The sequence below is a fragment of the Lolium rigidum genome, chromosome 2 (assembly GCF_022539505.1).
Source record: "Lolium rigidum isolate FL_2022 chromosome 2, APGP_CSIRO_Lrig_0.1, whole genome shotgun sequence".
NCBI classification, from domain to species: Eukaryota; Viridiplantae; Streptophyta; class Magnoliopsida; order Poales; family Poaceae; genus Lolium; species Lolium rigidum.
In genome coordinates, this window is record NC_061509.1 from 47,951,290 (window position 1) to 47,967,759 (window position 16,470).

Here is a 16,470-nt window from a genome sequence, read left to right on the forward strand (position 1 = left end):
AAGAACTTTATAACTTCAGAGATGTGACAATCATCAAAATCTAAACCATTATGATCTACAGCAATGGAATCATTGTCCCCAACATTTTGAAAAAATTCAGCAGTTTTATCACAAACAGTTTCAACAGTTTTAGCAGTTTCAGGCAATTTTGCACGCTTTGAACTAGGAGTAGAAACATTGCCAACACCAATTATTTTACCATTTATAGTGGGGGGTGTAGCAACATGTGAAGCATTATCATTACTAGTGGTGGTAATAGTCCAAACTTTAGCTACATTATTCTCTTTAGCTAGTTTTTCGTTTTCTTCTCTTTCCCACCTAGCATGCAATTCAGCCATCAATCTAATATTTTTATTAATTCGAACTTGGATGGCATTTACTGTAGTAACAATTTTATTATCATTATCCTTATTAGGCATAACTTTCAATTTTAAAAGATCAACATCAGAGGCAAGTCTATCAACCTTAGAAGCAAGAATATCAATTTTATCAAGCTTTTCTTCAACAGATTTGTTGAAAGCAAGCTTTGTGTAATAATAAATTCTTTAAGCATGGCTTCAGGACCAGGGGGTACACTCCTATTATTGTTGTAAGAATTCCCATAAGAATTACCATAACCATTACCATTAGCAGAAGGATATGGCATATAGTTGTTACCAGAATTATTCCTATAAGCATTGTTGTTGAAATTTTTACTTTTAATGAAATTCACATCAACATGTTCTTCTTGGGCAACCAATGAAGCTAAAGGAACATTATTAGGATCAGCATTAGATGTACCATTCACAAGCATAGACATAATAGCATCAATCTTATCACTCAAGGAGGAGGTTTCTTCAACAGAATTTACCTTCTTACCTTGTGGAGCCCTTTCAGTGTGCCATTCAGCAGTAATTTATCATCATATCATCAAGAAGTTTTGTTGCCGCCCCCAAAGTAATGGACATAAAGGTACCTCCAAGCAGCTGAATCCAATAGGTTCCGCGAAGAAAAATTCAATCCCGCATAAAAGGTTTGGATGATCATCCAAGTAGTTAGTCCATGGGTAGGGCAATTCTTCACCAAAGATTTCATTCTCTCCCATGCTTGAGCAACATGTTCATTATCCAATTGCTTAAAATTCATTATGCTACTTCTCAAAGATATAATTTTAGCGGGAGGATAATATCTACCAATGAAAGCATCCTTACATTTAGTCCATGAATCAATACTATTTCTAGGCAAAGATAGCAACCAATCTTTAGCTCTTCCTCTTAAGGAGAAAGGAAACGATTTTAATTTTATAATGTCACCATCTACATCCTTATACTTTTGCATTTCACAAAGTTCAACAAAATTATTAAGATGGGCAGCAAGCATCATCGTAACTAACACCGTAAAATTGCTCTCTCATAACAAGATTTAGTAAAGCAGGTTTAATTTCAAAGAATTCTGCTCGTAGTAGCGAGTGGAGCAATATGTGTGCATAGGAAATCATTATTATTTGTGCTAGTGAAGTCACACAACTTAGTATTCTCAACAGTACCCATTTTAGCAGTAGTAAATAAAGTAAACTAAATAAAATAAATGCAAGTAACTAATTTTTTTTTTTGTATTTTTGATATGGAGAACAAGACAGTAAATAAAGTAAAACTAGCAACTAATTTTTTTGTATTTTTGATATAAAGGCAAACAAAGCAGTAAATAAAATAAAGTAAGCAAGACAAAAACAAAGTAAAGAGACTGGATGTGGGAGACTCCCCTTGCAGCGTGTATTGATCTCCCCGGCAACGGCGCCAGAAAAAGTTGCTTGATAGCGTGCAAGACACACGTCCATTGGGAACCCCAAGAGGAAGGTGTGATGCGTACAACAGCAAGTTTTCCCTCAGTAAGAAACCAAAGTTATCGAACCAGTAGGAGTCAAGGAACACGTGAAGGTTGTTGGTGGCGAGTGTAGTGCGGCGCAACACCAGGGATTCCGGCGCCAACGTGGAACCCGCACAACACAATCAAAGTACTTTCCCCAACGTAATGGTGAGGTTGTCAATCTCACCGGCTTGTCAGTAAACAAAGGATTAATTGTATAGTGTGGAAGATGATGATTGTTTGCGAAGAACAAGAAAGAACAAGTATTGCAAGAGATTGTATTTCAGATGTAAAGAATGGACCGGGGTCCACAGTTCACTAGTGGTGTCTCTCCCATAAGATAAATAGCATGTTGGGTGAACAAATTACAGTTGGGCAATTGACAAATAAAGAAGGCATAACAATGCACATACATATATCATGATGAGTACTATGAGATTTAATCGTGGCATTACGACAAAGTACATAGACCGCTATCCAAAGCATGCATCTATGCCTAAAAAGTCCACCTTCAAGTTATCATCCGAACCCCTTCCAAGTATTAAGTTGCAAACAACGACAATTGCATTAAGTATGGCGCGTAATGTAATCAATACAAATATCCTTAGACAAAGCATTGATGTTTTATCCCTAGTGGCAACAAGCACATCCACAACCTTAGGGGTTGCTCGTCACTCCCCAGCATTCAATGGAGACATGAACCCACTATCGAGCATAAATACTCCCTCTTGGAGTTACAAGTATCAACTTGGCCAGAGCCTCTACTAGCAACGGAGAGCATGCAAGAACATAAACAACATATATGATAGATTGATAATCAACTTGACATAGTATTCAATATTCATCGGATCCCAACAAACACAACATGTAGCATTACAAATAGATGATCTTGATCATGATAGGCAGCTCACAAGATCTAACATGATAGCACAATGAGGAGAAGACAACCATCTAGCTACTACTATGGACCCATAGTCCAGGGGTGAACTACTCACACATCGATCCGGAGGCGATCATGGCGATGAAGAGCCCTCCGGGAGATGATTCCCCTCTCCAGCAGGGTGCCGGAGGTGATCTACTGAATCCCCGAGATGGGATTGGTGGCGGCGGTGTCTCTGGAAGGTTTTCCGTATCGTGGCTCTCGGTACTGGGGGTTTCGCGACGAAGGCTTTAAGTAGGCGGAAGGGTAGGTTTAGGGGCGACACGAGGGCCCCACACGCCAGGGCCGCGCGGCCAAGACCTGGGCCGCGCCGCCCTGTTGTGTCGGCGCCTCGTCGCCCCACTTCGTTTCCCTTTCGGTCTTCTGGAAGCTTCGTGGAAAAATAAGACCCTGGGTGTTGATTTCGTCCAATTCCGAGAATATTTTCTTTGTAGGATTTCTGAAACCAAAAACAGCAGAAAACAGCAACTGGCTCTTCGGCATCTCGTTAATAGGTTAGTGCCGGAAAATGCATAAATATGACATATAATGTGTATAAAATATGTGAGTATCATCATAAAAGTAGCATGGAACATAAGAAATTATAGATACGTTTGAGACGTATCAGTCCTCCACGGGACCATGGGTCCATAGCAGTAGCTAGATGGCTGCTCTCTCCTTGTTGTGCTTCATGTATAGATCTTGTGAGCTGCCTAACATGACCAAGATCATCTATTTGTAATTGCTACATGTTGGTTTGATGTGGATCCGATTTATAGAGAGATTGCTTTGGTTGAGATTATGTATTATATTATTATGATCTTGCATGCTCTCCGTTTCTAGTAGATGGTCTGGCCAAGTAGATGCTAGCGACTCCAAGAGGGAGTATTTATGCTCGATAGTGGGTTCATACTCTATTTAACCATAGGAAGTGACCTTGTTCTCTACGGTTGTAGATGTGCTGTTGCTACTAGGGAGAAAACAGCGGTGTTCTATTCAAGGGTAGTTTCATCGTTTACTTTACACACATTGCTTAAAGCGATAGTCCGTTGCTTGCAACTTAATACTGGAGGGTGTCGCGGATGCAATTCTGAAGGTGGATTATTAGTCATAGATGCAGTTGGATTACGGTCTACGTATATTGTTGTAATACCCGCATACTTTCATAGTATGTATTCTGCATCAACCATTAGCATAGAACTCTGTTTATCAATTTCCCATCTGTAATTTGTTTACCCAGCATATTTATTTATTGGGGAGGCGCCTCTAGTGAACTGTGGACCCCAGTCCTTTTTCTTTTAATTGCAATCTTCTACAGCATTTTTATGTTCTGTTCTTTGCAAACAATTCTTTTTCCACACGGTTCGTTTAATCCTTTGTTTTCAGCAAAACCAGTGAGCTTGACAACCTCGCTGAAAGTTGGGGACAAAGTACTTGGTTGTTTGTGTGCAGGTCTTCACGTTGCTGCTGACGCCGGCAGTGCGCCCTGCCACGAGTTGGTTCGCAACACCTCGGGAGAGAACGTTTTTCTCCTACTGGTCGATAAACCTTGGTTTCTTACTGAGGGAAAACTTCTTGTTGTGCTCATCATACCTTCCTCTTGGGGTTCCACTCAACGTTGCGCATAAATTCTCCTTCATCAACTCCGCGCTCAGCAATGCTAACCTAAGCCATGCTAATCATCATGGTCGAAATTTACGGCATGAACATCCAATGAAGCATTTTAAATAAAAATCTATGTAGTGAATTAGTGCTAGGAGGAACTAGACACTAAATGATATAGTAGAAGCGGGACCTCGGCATGAGAATTCCAGAAATTCGTTCATGACAGGATTCAAACTCTGGTCGTTGGGGTGCGCCACTGCGACCCCAACCACTGGACTATGCCCATGTCCTCAAAAAAAAATCTATGTAAATAGTAAATAAAAGAAGTGCTAATTAAGGGGTTCATTTGTTTGTTTATCTTGTCATTTGAGTATGGATAGTCCCAAAGGACCCTCTGTACAATGGGGCAAGAGGTACCTCAGTGCCTCCTTGTTTGGACTGTATACGTATTATGACGAACAACTTGTGGTCAAGTCGAGTAAACACGTGGAGTGGGTACTTGTAGTCAATGAGCATGAGACATTCAACTTGTAAGGGTCAAACATTAAAAATCATACTTTTTTTCACTTCAGCAATACCCGTTGTTATGATTACCATTGACATGAGTTGCATATCCCAACACTTTATTTTATGCTCTATTATATTAACAAAGTGCTAGCATGTATATTCCCTACTTACTTTCTATTACTCAAATGTCCACATATATACAAAAATAAGAAATAAAAAGAAGGAAGAAGATTCTGGACCAAATAGGATTACTTGCACTTGCATGCTTAAATGTCCTTAGTACTTTGATTTGTCCTTACACAACATGATTTATCGTTGAGCATGGATGTAGTGCATAAGAAATATTACTTTATACCTTATTTGCTTATTGCTATTCTATAAAGAATGAATCATTTAATTTTTTTGTAGTATTACTTGTTATATCCAACATAGCAACAAACTCGAAAGTCCATGTTTAGTTTTATCACCTTCATACTCGAGGATGGACATGGGTTAAGCTTGGGAATGTTGATGCATGTAAAAGGCATACAAGAACTATTTAGTTTATTGATACATATTTCCACATACTTGCATCTTATATAATGTTATATCCATGTGTTTATATTTGGATTTACCAATGATCACCCTTATTTTGGTTATAACTCTGTAGAACATGAATTCCTTGTTTTATGTATTTTTAACTTGGGTTAATTGGATATATGCCATCGCAATTTCTGCCTATTTGAGAAACGCCACTCCAATCCTCGTCTTTCGAAAAACGCCTTTGTAATTCTCTATACCTTCCATAAACGCCATTATGTCCATTTAAACACACAAACCAGCATATACACTTGTATTTCTATTGTACATACGTATACGTGGTGGGCCCATTGTCAGAACTCCACCGTGGCAAATCAAACCCTCTTCAACGAATGACCTTAGAAATGCCTCGACGTCTATTCACCGCCGGTCATCGTGCCCACCGTCGGGTGCCCGCCTATTGTCCTCCCTCTGGTAGCTCGCGGCTCGCCCGCCCAGGCCACGCTCCACTCCCCTGCATCGCCATGCTCCTTCCTCTAAGATGCCATGCCACATGCGTCTAATTAAGGGCTTGAGGACTTGATTAGCCACGGTGATATCCAGCCAGTTGGAGAGAGTTCGGGATCTAGGTGCTCCCCGCCGCTAGGATCGCTAGCTTCCGCCGCCATGCTAATGCTCGATGTCTTCCGTCATCATGGTTCTAGAGTTTGGGTCAAGGACGTGGGAGTGAGAGAAGGGTATCACGATCCTATTTCTGATCTCGAGCCTTCCAGCTGTGAGCAGTTTTATTTTTATTTTGTTGGGACCCACCATATATAGGTATATATCAAGAAATACAAGTGTATATATGTTTGTATGTGTGTTTAAGTGGACATAATGGTATCTATAAAAGGTATAGAGAATTGCAATGCCGTTTTTCGAAAGATGAGAATTGGAGTGGCGTTTCTCAAGTAGGCAGAAATTGCAATGGCATATATCCAATTAATCCTTTTAATTTTCATGGATCTAAATAAAGTCAAAATAATCTGGGATTTTTCGAGGATTATCATTACAAAGATGTTGAGCTGTAAAACTGGAATCTCACGAGCAGAGGCCGGAGACAGGAAAGAGACTAGGTGGTGTGGCCCCGGAGCGGTCATGCACCACCCATACTCTTTCCCCTCTTGAGCACGTTTAGTCGGCCATCCAAAGCCCTAACTCAAAGTCTAAATTCTTTTTCTATATAAAGTTCCCCTAACTCAAAGGAGGTGGAGCTCAACAAAAAAAAACACCAAAGTAGAGTCAGAATTAGCAAAAATTGGAGGGCAAAACATCGCTAGAACTGCCACCGGTAGGATGTCTATCCTCTCCAACATTTACACCAACATTATCAGGGAGTAGTTCGCCTACGGTTTTGTGGGAAGTAGCAAATAGGGCGGTGAGGGGGTCATCATCAAACCTCCCTTCTCCCCAGACCCATCCCCACAAGGCCACGACTTGTGGCTGGCAGGAACAGATAATCCCTCTGGACGAGACGAGCATCCGGGGACACCCAGGCGGCGACCTGCCAAAATGGCTTCCCCCCTCGCCGTCTTTCGCCCCGCCGGCCATCTTCCTTGTCGCCGTCGGCCTTACACATCTCCGAAATTCCTCCAACCGCGGTCGTCCGCCTCGTCCCACCGCTCCCGCCGGTCGAGGTACACCCGAACTCTGTGCACAGCTCTATCCAAGGACTCGCAGTGTATGACGCGTTCCTCTCTAGGATTGCGCAGTCTGCGATCCGCAGCGCCGCTGGAGGCGGAGGCAACGGCAACGGCAACGGCAGGAGGAGAGGGGGCACCGTCGACGTCGTCGCGTTCGCCGCGGTGCTGCACGACGCCAAGACGGCCGACGATGTCAAGTTCTTGGCCCAGGACTTCCTCGGCGGCGACGAAGAGCACCTGCCAGTACAGGTATACACCTCACTGATTCGGGGGCTCGGAAAGAAGCAGCGCATCGACGCCGCCTTCGCCATCGTGGAGCATCTGAAAAGGAGGGGAGGCGGCAGCCTCAACCAGTTCGTGTACAACTGCTTGCTAGGCGCGGTGAAGAACTCTGGGGAATTCACGAGGATTGAGGGTGTTCTCGCTGACATGGAGGAACAGGGGATTTCCCCAAATATAGTGACATTCAACACTCTCATGTCCGTTTATGTTGAGCAAGGCAAGATCGAGGAGGTATTCAGGGTGTACCACGAGGACATTGAGGCCCGTGGGCTGGTGCCGACCGCCGCGACATACTCGACGCTCATGTCAGCCTTCAAGAGCGCCGGCGACGCGTTTGCCGCGCTCGACTTCTTTGTTAAGCTCAGGGAGAGGTATAACAATGGCGAGCTCATCGGGAATCCCGCAGATTGGGAAGCAGAGTTTGTCAAATACGAGAATTTGGCTTTACGCGTATGTCATACGGCGATGCGGCGGGCACTTGCAGGTGCCAACAATCCCGGTGGTGCCGCATTGAAGGTTATTCTTTCCATGGATGAAGCTAGAGTGAGGCCGGACAGGAGGTATTACGAGCGTCTCGTGTGGGCGTGCACGGGAGAGGAGCATTACACCATTGCCAAGGAGCTGTACCAGAGAATCCGTGAGTGCGATGGGGAGATCAGTTTGTCAGTGTGCAACCATCTGATTTGGCTCATGGGCAAGGCCAAGAAGTGGTGGGCAGCTCTTGAGATCTACGAGGATTTGCTGGAGAAAGGCCCAAAGCCCAACAATTTGTCGTATGAGCTCATAATGTCACATTTCAACATCCTACTCAATGCTGCCAGGAGACGGGGCATTTGGAGGTGGGGTGTTAGGCTGCTTGACAAGATGGAAGAGAAGGGCCTGAATCCTGGATGTAGAGAGTGGAACGCTGTACTTCTCGCGTGCTCCAGAGCGGCTGAAACGTCTGCTGCGGTGAATATATTCAAGAGGATGATAAATCAGGGGTTAAAACCAGACGTTGTTTCCTATGGAGCATTGCTCAGTGCACTTGAGAAAGGTGGGTTGTATGATGAGGCGCTGCGAGTTTGGGAGCACATGCGCAAAGTCGGTATTCATCCTAACCTGCACGCATACACAATCTTGGTGTCCATTTACATTGGCAAGGGCAACCATGATATGGTAGATGCTGTTCTTCGGGATATGTTGTCCGCAAACATAGAACCAACTGCTGTAACCTTCAATGCGATAATCAGTGCTTGCGTGAGGAACAGTAAGGGCAGTGCTGCATTTGAGTGGTTCCATAAGATGAAAATGAAGAGTATTGAGCCAAATGAGATTACATATCAGATGTTGATTGAAGCTCTTGTACAAGATGGTAAACCAAAAGTTGCCTATGAGATGTACATTACTGCATCCAACAAAGGGCTCAACCTTTCTGCAAAATCATATGACACCGTGATGGAGGCATGCCAAGATTATGGTGCTCTTATTGATCTAGCTAGTTTGGGTCTTCGTCCTATAGTGAAATTGGATCCACCAAGATAATGAACAATTTTTTCACCACTTCATACATTGAGGTTATTCCTACCAGTACAAAGTATTTAGTTCTTACTATAATATGTGTTCACTTTTCCTAACAAACAGCTATCTGTTTTGCAATTGGCTCATAGACACATTTTTGTCCGTTCGATGTGTTCATGAATCTTGACACAGTTGGCTCTCATTCCTCGTCTGTTCTCTGTCGCGTCCGCATGGGCTAAATCAGGCCTTTCCTTTCTCAGTTCCTTTTTTTTTCTAGAATTTTCATTATCTGTCTGAAGACACCGACCGCTTTGTCTCGTATTGCTCGGGTGGGGAGGCAGAAGCATGGCGGATGGAGAAGGCTGCGGAGGGGGCGGTGCTTCTCGAGACAGGGACTTGGGGAGAGTCTCGGCTCGCGTCCTTCTCCATCTGAGGTCCGCCATTCGCGAGCGTGGAAGGCATGTGCGCCGCTGGCGAGATGATTAACCACTTGTCCTGTGTGTTCAGTTTTTAAGACAGATGTTGGTTTTTTTTTTTACTTCATGTGATACATTCATTGGTGTGGGGTCTGCCACAGTGCCACGCCATCCATAGCCATGGGCTTGATCAGAATAAGAACTCGGCAGCTGCTACCTTGGTCGTTGTCAGTTTGGGAAGTCTCAGTTTGGTAGAGATGACCGCCCAAGACTTGATTGAAAATCCCCTATGTTTGGTGGAGTGAATCGAATATCTGTAGTCTTGTTACTGCCTTTTGTATGATGATAGTTACTCCCTGCCAATGAACTGCATTTTGAACATAGAGGATAGGCAGCACTTGTCTGCATTGAGTGGTTCTCTGCAAAATAAATTGCTCTATGTACAGTTTCCCTGCTAGTAGCAGTTTTCTATTTCCATCCATCTCAAATCTGAAATATTAATCATATATGATAGAAGAAAAATGCAGCGACTAGTTCTTAACTACCTAGCATTACTATGTGACTTATGGCTTGGCAACCTTATAGTGTAGTGATGAGTAGAATCATGTGCTTTCGTCATATAGGTTCACGCTGTTTGTGCCCTGTTTTTTTTTTCATGCCAAGTTGAGTTTTGTGCATTTGATGTATGCCTCTTGTCCTTCGATTATCTGCATTGCTTATCATGTCTTCTCTAAACTAGGTTCTGCCAGTCCGCTAGTTGCAGTTCAATTCCATTTCCTGTCAAAATTTGTCCTTCCACCATTAACTTTAGTTTTGCTTTGTCGTGGATCAAATATATTGATGTAATCTGCAATGCAGGTGTTTGGAAGCATGCCAAGAGTGATGGCCATGAAGACTATGGCCTCCTTGTTAGCGAGCCGGCCAAGAAATATGCCATAATCAAAGAGCTTCATAGTCCAGTTACTTTGAAAGATGGGACAGTTGTCCTGCAGTTTGAAGTGAGGCTTCAGAATGGCCTTGAGTGTGGAGGTGCTTATCTTAAGTACATCCGCGTTCAGGATACCAAATTGGACACCAAGGAATTTTACAATCATACTCCTTACACAATTATGTTTGGTCCTGACAAGTGTGGTTCGACGAACAAGGCACATTTCATCCTTAAGCACAAAAACCCCAAGACTGGAGAGTATGTTGAACATCACCTCAAGTCCCCACCTTCTGTCCCATATGACAAGCTCTCTCATACTACATGGTTATCTTGAAGCCGGATAACGAGCTGAGAATTTTGATTGATGGGGAGGAGAAGAGCAAAGCAAACTTCCTGTCTTCTGATGATTTCAAGCCAGCACTTAATTTCATCAAAGATGATTCCTGACCCTGACGACAAGAAGCCAGAGGACTGGGACGAGAGAGCTAAGATCCCTGATCCAGATGCTACTAAGCCTGATGACTGGGATGAGGATGCTCCAATGGAGATTGTGGATGAGGAGGCCACCAAGCCAGAAGGATGGCTGGATGATGAGCCTGATGAAATTGACGATCCTGAGGCTGCTAAGCCTGAAGACTGGGATGATGAGGAGGATGGTGAATGGGAGGCACCGAAGATTGACAACCCCAAGTGCGAAGAGGCACCTGGATGTGGTGAATTGAAGAAGCCAATGAAGCAGAACCCTGCCTACAAGGACAAGTGGCATGCACCCATGATCGATAACCCCAGCTACAAGGGAATCTGGAAGCCCAAGAAATCCCCAACCCAGAGTACTTTGAGCTTGACAAGCCTGGCTTTGATCCAATTGCCACCATTGGAATTGAGATCTGGACAATGCAGGATGGCATCCTGTTTGACAATATTCTTATTGCCGATGATGAGAAGCTAGCCACCTCTATCCTGGGGAAGACATGGAAGCCGAAATTTGAGTTTTTCTAATCTTTCATACTGCATGTGTCTGAAGAGTGCGTATTTTGTGACAAAATGATAAATGCAGCATGGAACATCAATTGGTGATAAATGACTAGTGCAGTTCAATTGATCATTTTGTATTTTCTCAAACAAATATAGAATTCTTCACATGTACACATATTTTTTTTTTCACACGGGGGCAAAATCTTTAACCAAACTATTAAGGAGAAGTTCGAATACAAAGTTTGCAGGAATATTATTACAAGCCGCCTCACTCGGCCGAACAAAAGCCTACTCCCCTGGAATGATCTATCCCTACACATAATCAATTGCTTTTGATTTAAATAAACGAATTCTGCAAGTGTTTCATGAAGCGGAATCAATTCTCCGAAGTCTTGGCATCCTCTAGAGTCTGGATGTGGAATTAATTTTCGGTCAGTGTTTTGGTTAGATCAATTTACTAGCTAAAATATAGGTTCATACTAGCTGATTCAGTCTGAGAAGATATTCTAATTCTGATCGCCTTATGATTTGTACGTGAATGTCAGGAGTTGCCTGGTTTTGTGGTGAGAGCTGCGATTTCTAGGTAGGAGAAGGTGCAGTGTACTGTACCTGAATTTACTACGGAGTATGTTAAAAGAGAAATTCTGTTTCTTCATGCCCTTGTCTGGTAAGGACTGTTGCTTTCTGGTGTCTTCCAACAGCACATTAGTTTCTGTTATCTCACCAGCCCAATTCTTGCTTATGCTTATAAATTATTTGGGTCAAAGATGTTGGCTTCGGATGCTGGTTCCTGCTTCCTACTCCTTTTTCTTTCTCTGTGTAAGGACTGTAATTTCTTATGTATGAAGACCAAGCCAGTCTGACAGATGGAGGTAATGCTAATTACTCACTTCACCGAGGTTTTGCTTATGTAGCTTCAGAACACTGACAATAATGGCATGTTCATCTCTAAACTCTTAAATCATTAAGCATGTTGTTTTGTACTTCTCATGTCTTCAGCCTGCTCCCTCCATGTATCATGTTCAGAGACAATGCTAGCAATGTGTTCATCTTTAATGTTTAAACTTTTAGCTATGTTGCTATGCACTGTTCAGTTCTTTGCTTTGCTCCCCAAGGTGTGTGTTGGGTCCTTCCTCGGTATAATTGTCCCGTCTCATGCTTGCTCGCTGCAATCTCGAGTTCTCGACGCGATTCCTGCAAATACCGTGGAGCATTATTTTAAATATGAAATTCCTAGTCGGTTGAGTTTTTCTGAATGTTTTTATCTAGGTACTGGCATATGGAGTTCATCTACATGTCGACCTTGTAGTTTTTTTTCCTGTTTCCTATAGGTATATTTTTAGGTGTAATATACATGTTTATCCCCACTTTAATATTTCATCCACGGACAAGACCCTCGGTGTTGCTGGTCACAACGCCGCCTTTGTCTAGATTCAGCTCCATGGCGTACATGTTATCATTGTCGCCGAGAGTGAGCTGACACAGCCCTATACTTGGGAGGCATCAAAAGAGGCCCTGCTTATAATTAGATACGTGTCTAAAACTACTCTTTACAATGTGTATTAGACACTATATTTTATTACTCCCCGCGGTTCAAAATAATTATCCAAAAGTAGATGTGTATCTAGACATGGTTCACGTTCCATGATTCTAATAACTGCAGAAAATCACTGTGAATCAATAGTGCGCATCACATATGAAGAAAATCAATCTGATCGACAAGGTCGGCTAGTATACTTGGGGCCGCTACTCTCTCTTTGGTGAACGCCCCAAAAGTTATAAGGAAAACTTAGCTAGAGCGATGTTATTTCATTAAGTAAGCAAATATACATCACCAACAAATTATACACAAGACACATTGGCCCAACGAATGACAACGGCACGCCAATAATTTGGTGATATGATTCTCTTAAACACCATATGCACTCTAGAATTTTATATTCAACTATACCTAATCATACACTAGAAACATCTACAGATATTAATACAGCATGCAACTTAGAGATCTCTACCAAGATAGGAAAGTACACACACATAGACATATACTACATTATATAAATGAAACTCACACAAGCTAATTGCCAAAAACTAATGTAACCGTTATTATAAAATAAAAATTAAAATTAGTAACATATTATGACCATGAATTGATAAAATGAGTTATAAACAAAAACATTTAGTATAAATAATTATATTTATTTTCACTCGTTGTGGGTCAAAGACAAGTCAACCAGATAAAATAATCTAGAATCAATTAGTTTTTTGTAATAGTAGTTAGAAGTGGACATTGCAAACAAAAAATTATACTGCATTGGCCTCGCCAGCTTTAGCCATGCCTCACCACTGATCTCTTCTCCACCAGTTCCTCACCTCTTCTCCACCATGGCTTCAACGGGAGGTGTAGAACTGGGTGACTAGATCAAGATAATTAAGTGTTAGTGCGATCTCGATATTTATAGCTAGTAAGGCAATGATGGGTAGGTGTATTTTGGTCCAACAAAACAATAGGAATAAGGTATCACTGGCCTCCAAATTGATGACCCTGTGAATTTTGAATCTGAAGTGTAAGTCATGTTTTCTCATTGTGATTTGCTCGATTTTCGTGGTTTTCATTGTTTCCCTTCCTCATACGGGAGTGTGGTGCGTGCTCATATGTGTGCAAAGTTAAGTCCATATGCCTTCTAAGGTTTTAGGAATCAATTACCTAGTCCCTCAACTATAAAATCGGGTATTCGATCTCCTAGAGTCTGTAAAGCCGGATTAACCACCCCTACTAATGCAACAGTCTAACATAGCGTGCTATATCATACACCAAACTAGAACCGGTTCAAACACTCAAACATAGATAACAAAACAGAAGTTGGCCGGTTCGCTAAATCCATCCTAGTGTTTAATATTTACAAAACGATAGCAATTAGGTGGATCCAAAGACAACAGTGAAGTTTAGCCACAGCTGGTGCAATGCCTAGTTAGGGGGTAAGCCACCGACATATTGTCCAGAGTGATCGGAACATAATTTTCTATTATTTTGGCTCGACCCATATTACTTGTTGCAGATTTAGTACAAAGTTATACTATATTAGTGGCAAGTAATATGGGTCGAAGGGGTAAGACTTTTTTCAACTTGATTGATTCACAAAATTCATCCTCGTATTTAATCTTTACAAAACCAATAGTAATTAGGCGGTGCCAAGGACAACGGTGAAGTTTAGCCACAGTATGTGACATGTGGGCCTGAGTGACCGGAACATAATTTCTACTATTTCCACCCGATCCATATAATTTGCCGCAGAGTTAGTATAAAGTTATACTAGTAAATTTGTGACAAGTAAAATGGGTGGGAGGGGTAAGCGTTACGGTGACATCGCTTAAACGTGGGAGCCACCTAAAAATACTGCTAAGGGCATGACCAACGCACTGCTCTAGGGGGTATCGGGGGTATCGCCTTACAACTTTAGCTAGATTTGGATGGTCCAAAGTAAGCTCAGATGAGAAGGCAGCCCCCTCTGCAGGAAACGGGATCTTATAAGACTTAAAAGCATGGTCTTTGAAGAGAGAAAGAGATAAAAAAGTGTTTATCTATGGTCAGACGATTGGAGGTTACGGCGAGGGATACTTTTTTTCTACATGGATGACCGTATAATCTACGGATTGGAGCTCATCCTGTTTCTTAGGCGTTCTACATTTTATCGTCCCGATATGTACTCCGCCTTTTTTTTTCTTTCTCCCTATCTTTGTTTTTTTAGAGAATCCTAAACTGCTGTGTGTATCTTGATTATGTAGAGATCGTGTGTAATTGCTCGTTTTAAATAATGAAAACGCTCTTTATCAAAAAAAAAATAGCTGTACCATCCGATGGACTCAGAGTAGTTTGCACGTCGCCGGCTCGCAAGTTCCGAGCGAAGAAAACAAACGGAGGTGGTGCGACGGGTTCCCAGAATCGACGGGCATGCATGTGGCCACTCATGCGCATGTGGCCCATGCTAGCTAGGGCCATTAGTTTAGCACAACCATAAAGCTAATCCCCATTCCGTGGGGCTAGTCTAGCCGGCGGGAGCATCGGAGGTTGTCGCTTGCAATATGGGCCCACTCTTCTCATCTCCAGTGGTCCCCACCATCCGCTAACGACGACGACGACTGATTTTGATTGATTGATGGACGCTTTATGGAATCTCAACAAATCATCATCACATTATTACATGTGCTGAGGCGTGAGTTCCTGGAACACGACCTCTCATCCGCCGACACCAAAACTCTGGTTTTCATGCATGTTAACTTACACACGGTGACACGCGGAGTAATAAGTATCATCAGATTTGCAAAACTACTCGGATTGTGGATGTGGCCTGTGGGTACGTGACTAAAGTATGCATGGGCTTTATGTGTAGGCTGTCAAACCAAAAGAGTATCCATGGTAGCACGTGAATGGTAAAGCGGATGTGCGAATCTGCAAGTTTTCAAATATCCCGAGAAGGAAAAAAGCACAGAAGAATAAACTTCAGATTGAAAGGGAATATCGGTTGTGGGCATTGGAAACTGGCCAGTTGCCGGGTTTTTTAATTGTCATCCACTGTACAAAATCCGACGGCTAGGATGTGATCTCTCGGAGAGGCTAAAATTCTTGCGTTCGCTCGATATAAAACTAGCTAACCTTTTATGTCTGCACTTATACACCCATATATATGCACGCGCACTAGTGCATGTATGCACACGCACATACGGACATTATGTTGGGCTTTAAATCGTAGATTGCTCAGGCTTTGAAGTTGTTCCTAAACACTTCCACTTGTAGATTGCGCAGGCTTCCAAATTGTTTCTTGTTCCGCCGTTGGATGGAGCTCAACCAAACTATTGTTTCGATTTCATTATATATCTATGTTGTAAGCAAAAGAAGAAGACAACTCGCGGGGAGAGGATTTACAAACCATTTTCACTTAAAGATCAATTTTTTGAATAGGGGAGGGTAGACCCACTCTGTGCATCAAAGTGATGCACATGGCTTTCTTTATTGCAAAGTAATAGTATCAAAGTAAATTACAACTCAAATATCACATGATGTTGCAACATGGATTAACCAACAAAATAAAGAGGCTGATGGGTATCTAATCATCTTGGATTCTAAGCGATTGGCGCCAACCACTCTGGTTGAAGATAGCTCGAATGACCGCCATCAACCGAGTGCAACCACAGTCTATATGTTCCCGCTGCTCCATAGGAAGAAGGAAAGATCACATGTGGATCCAATACAAAGCCCTGTAAATTACCTGCACACAATTTGAAGTTTCTGTCTTG

The 16,470-nt window shown here is 42.5% G+C and overlaps 1 protein-coding gene and 1 pseudogene across 1 annotated transcript; both read left to right on the forward strand.

Annotated features, from left to right (window-relative positions):
* Positions 1–6,825: 6,825 nt before the first annotated feature.
* On the forward strand, positions 6,826–8,906 carry LOC124691709 (protein LOW PHOTOSYNTHETIC EFFICIENCY 1, chloroplastic-like). Its single transcript, XM_047224983.1, has 2 exons — positions 6,826–7,071; positions 7,137–8,906. The coding sequence occupies exons 1-2, from the start codon at positions 6,947–6,949 to the stop codon at positions 8,881–8,883; spliced, it is 1,872 nt and encodes a 623-aa protein (XP_047080939.1). The 5' UTR covers positions 6,826–6,946; the 3' UTR covers positions 8,884–8,906.
* Positions 8,907–10,012: 1,106 nt separating this feature from the next.
* On the forward strand, positions 10,013–11,369 carry LOC124691710 (annotated as a pseudogene).
* Positions 11,370–16,470: the final 5,101 nt, after the last annotated feature.

Excerpts from the sequence above, each read along its gene's own strand:
- LOC124691709 (XM_047224983.1), top strand. The coding sequence starts at position 6,947 with ATGGCTTCCCCCCTCGCCGTCTTTCGCCCCGCCGGCCATCTTCCTTGT. Across the intron at positions 7,072-7,136 it reads CACCGCTCCCGCCGGTCGAG|GATTGCGCAGTCTGCGATCC; the intron begins GTACACCCGAAC and ends GTTCCTCTCTAG.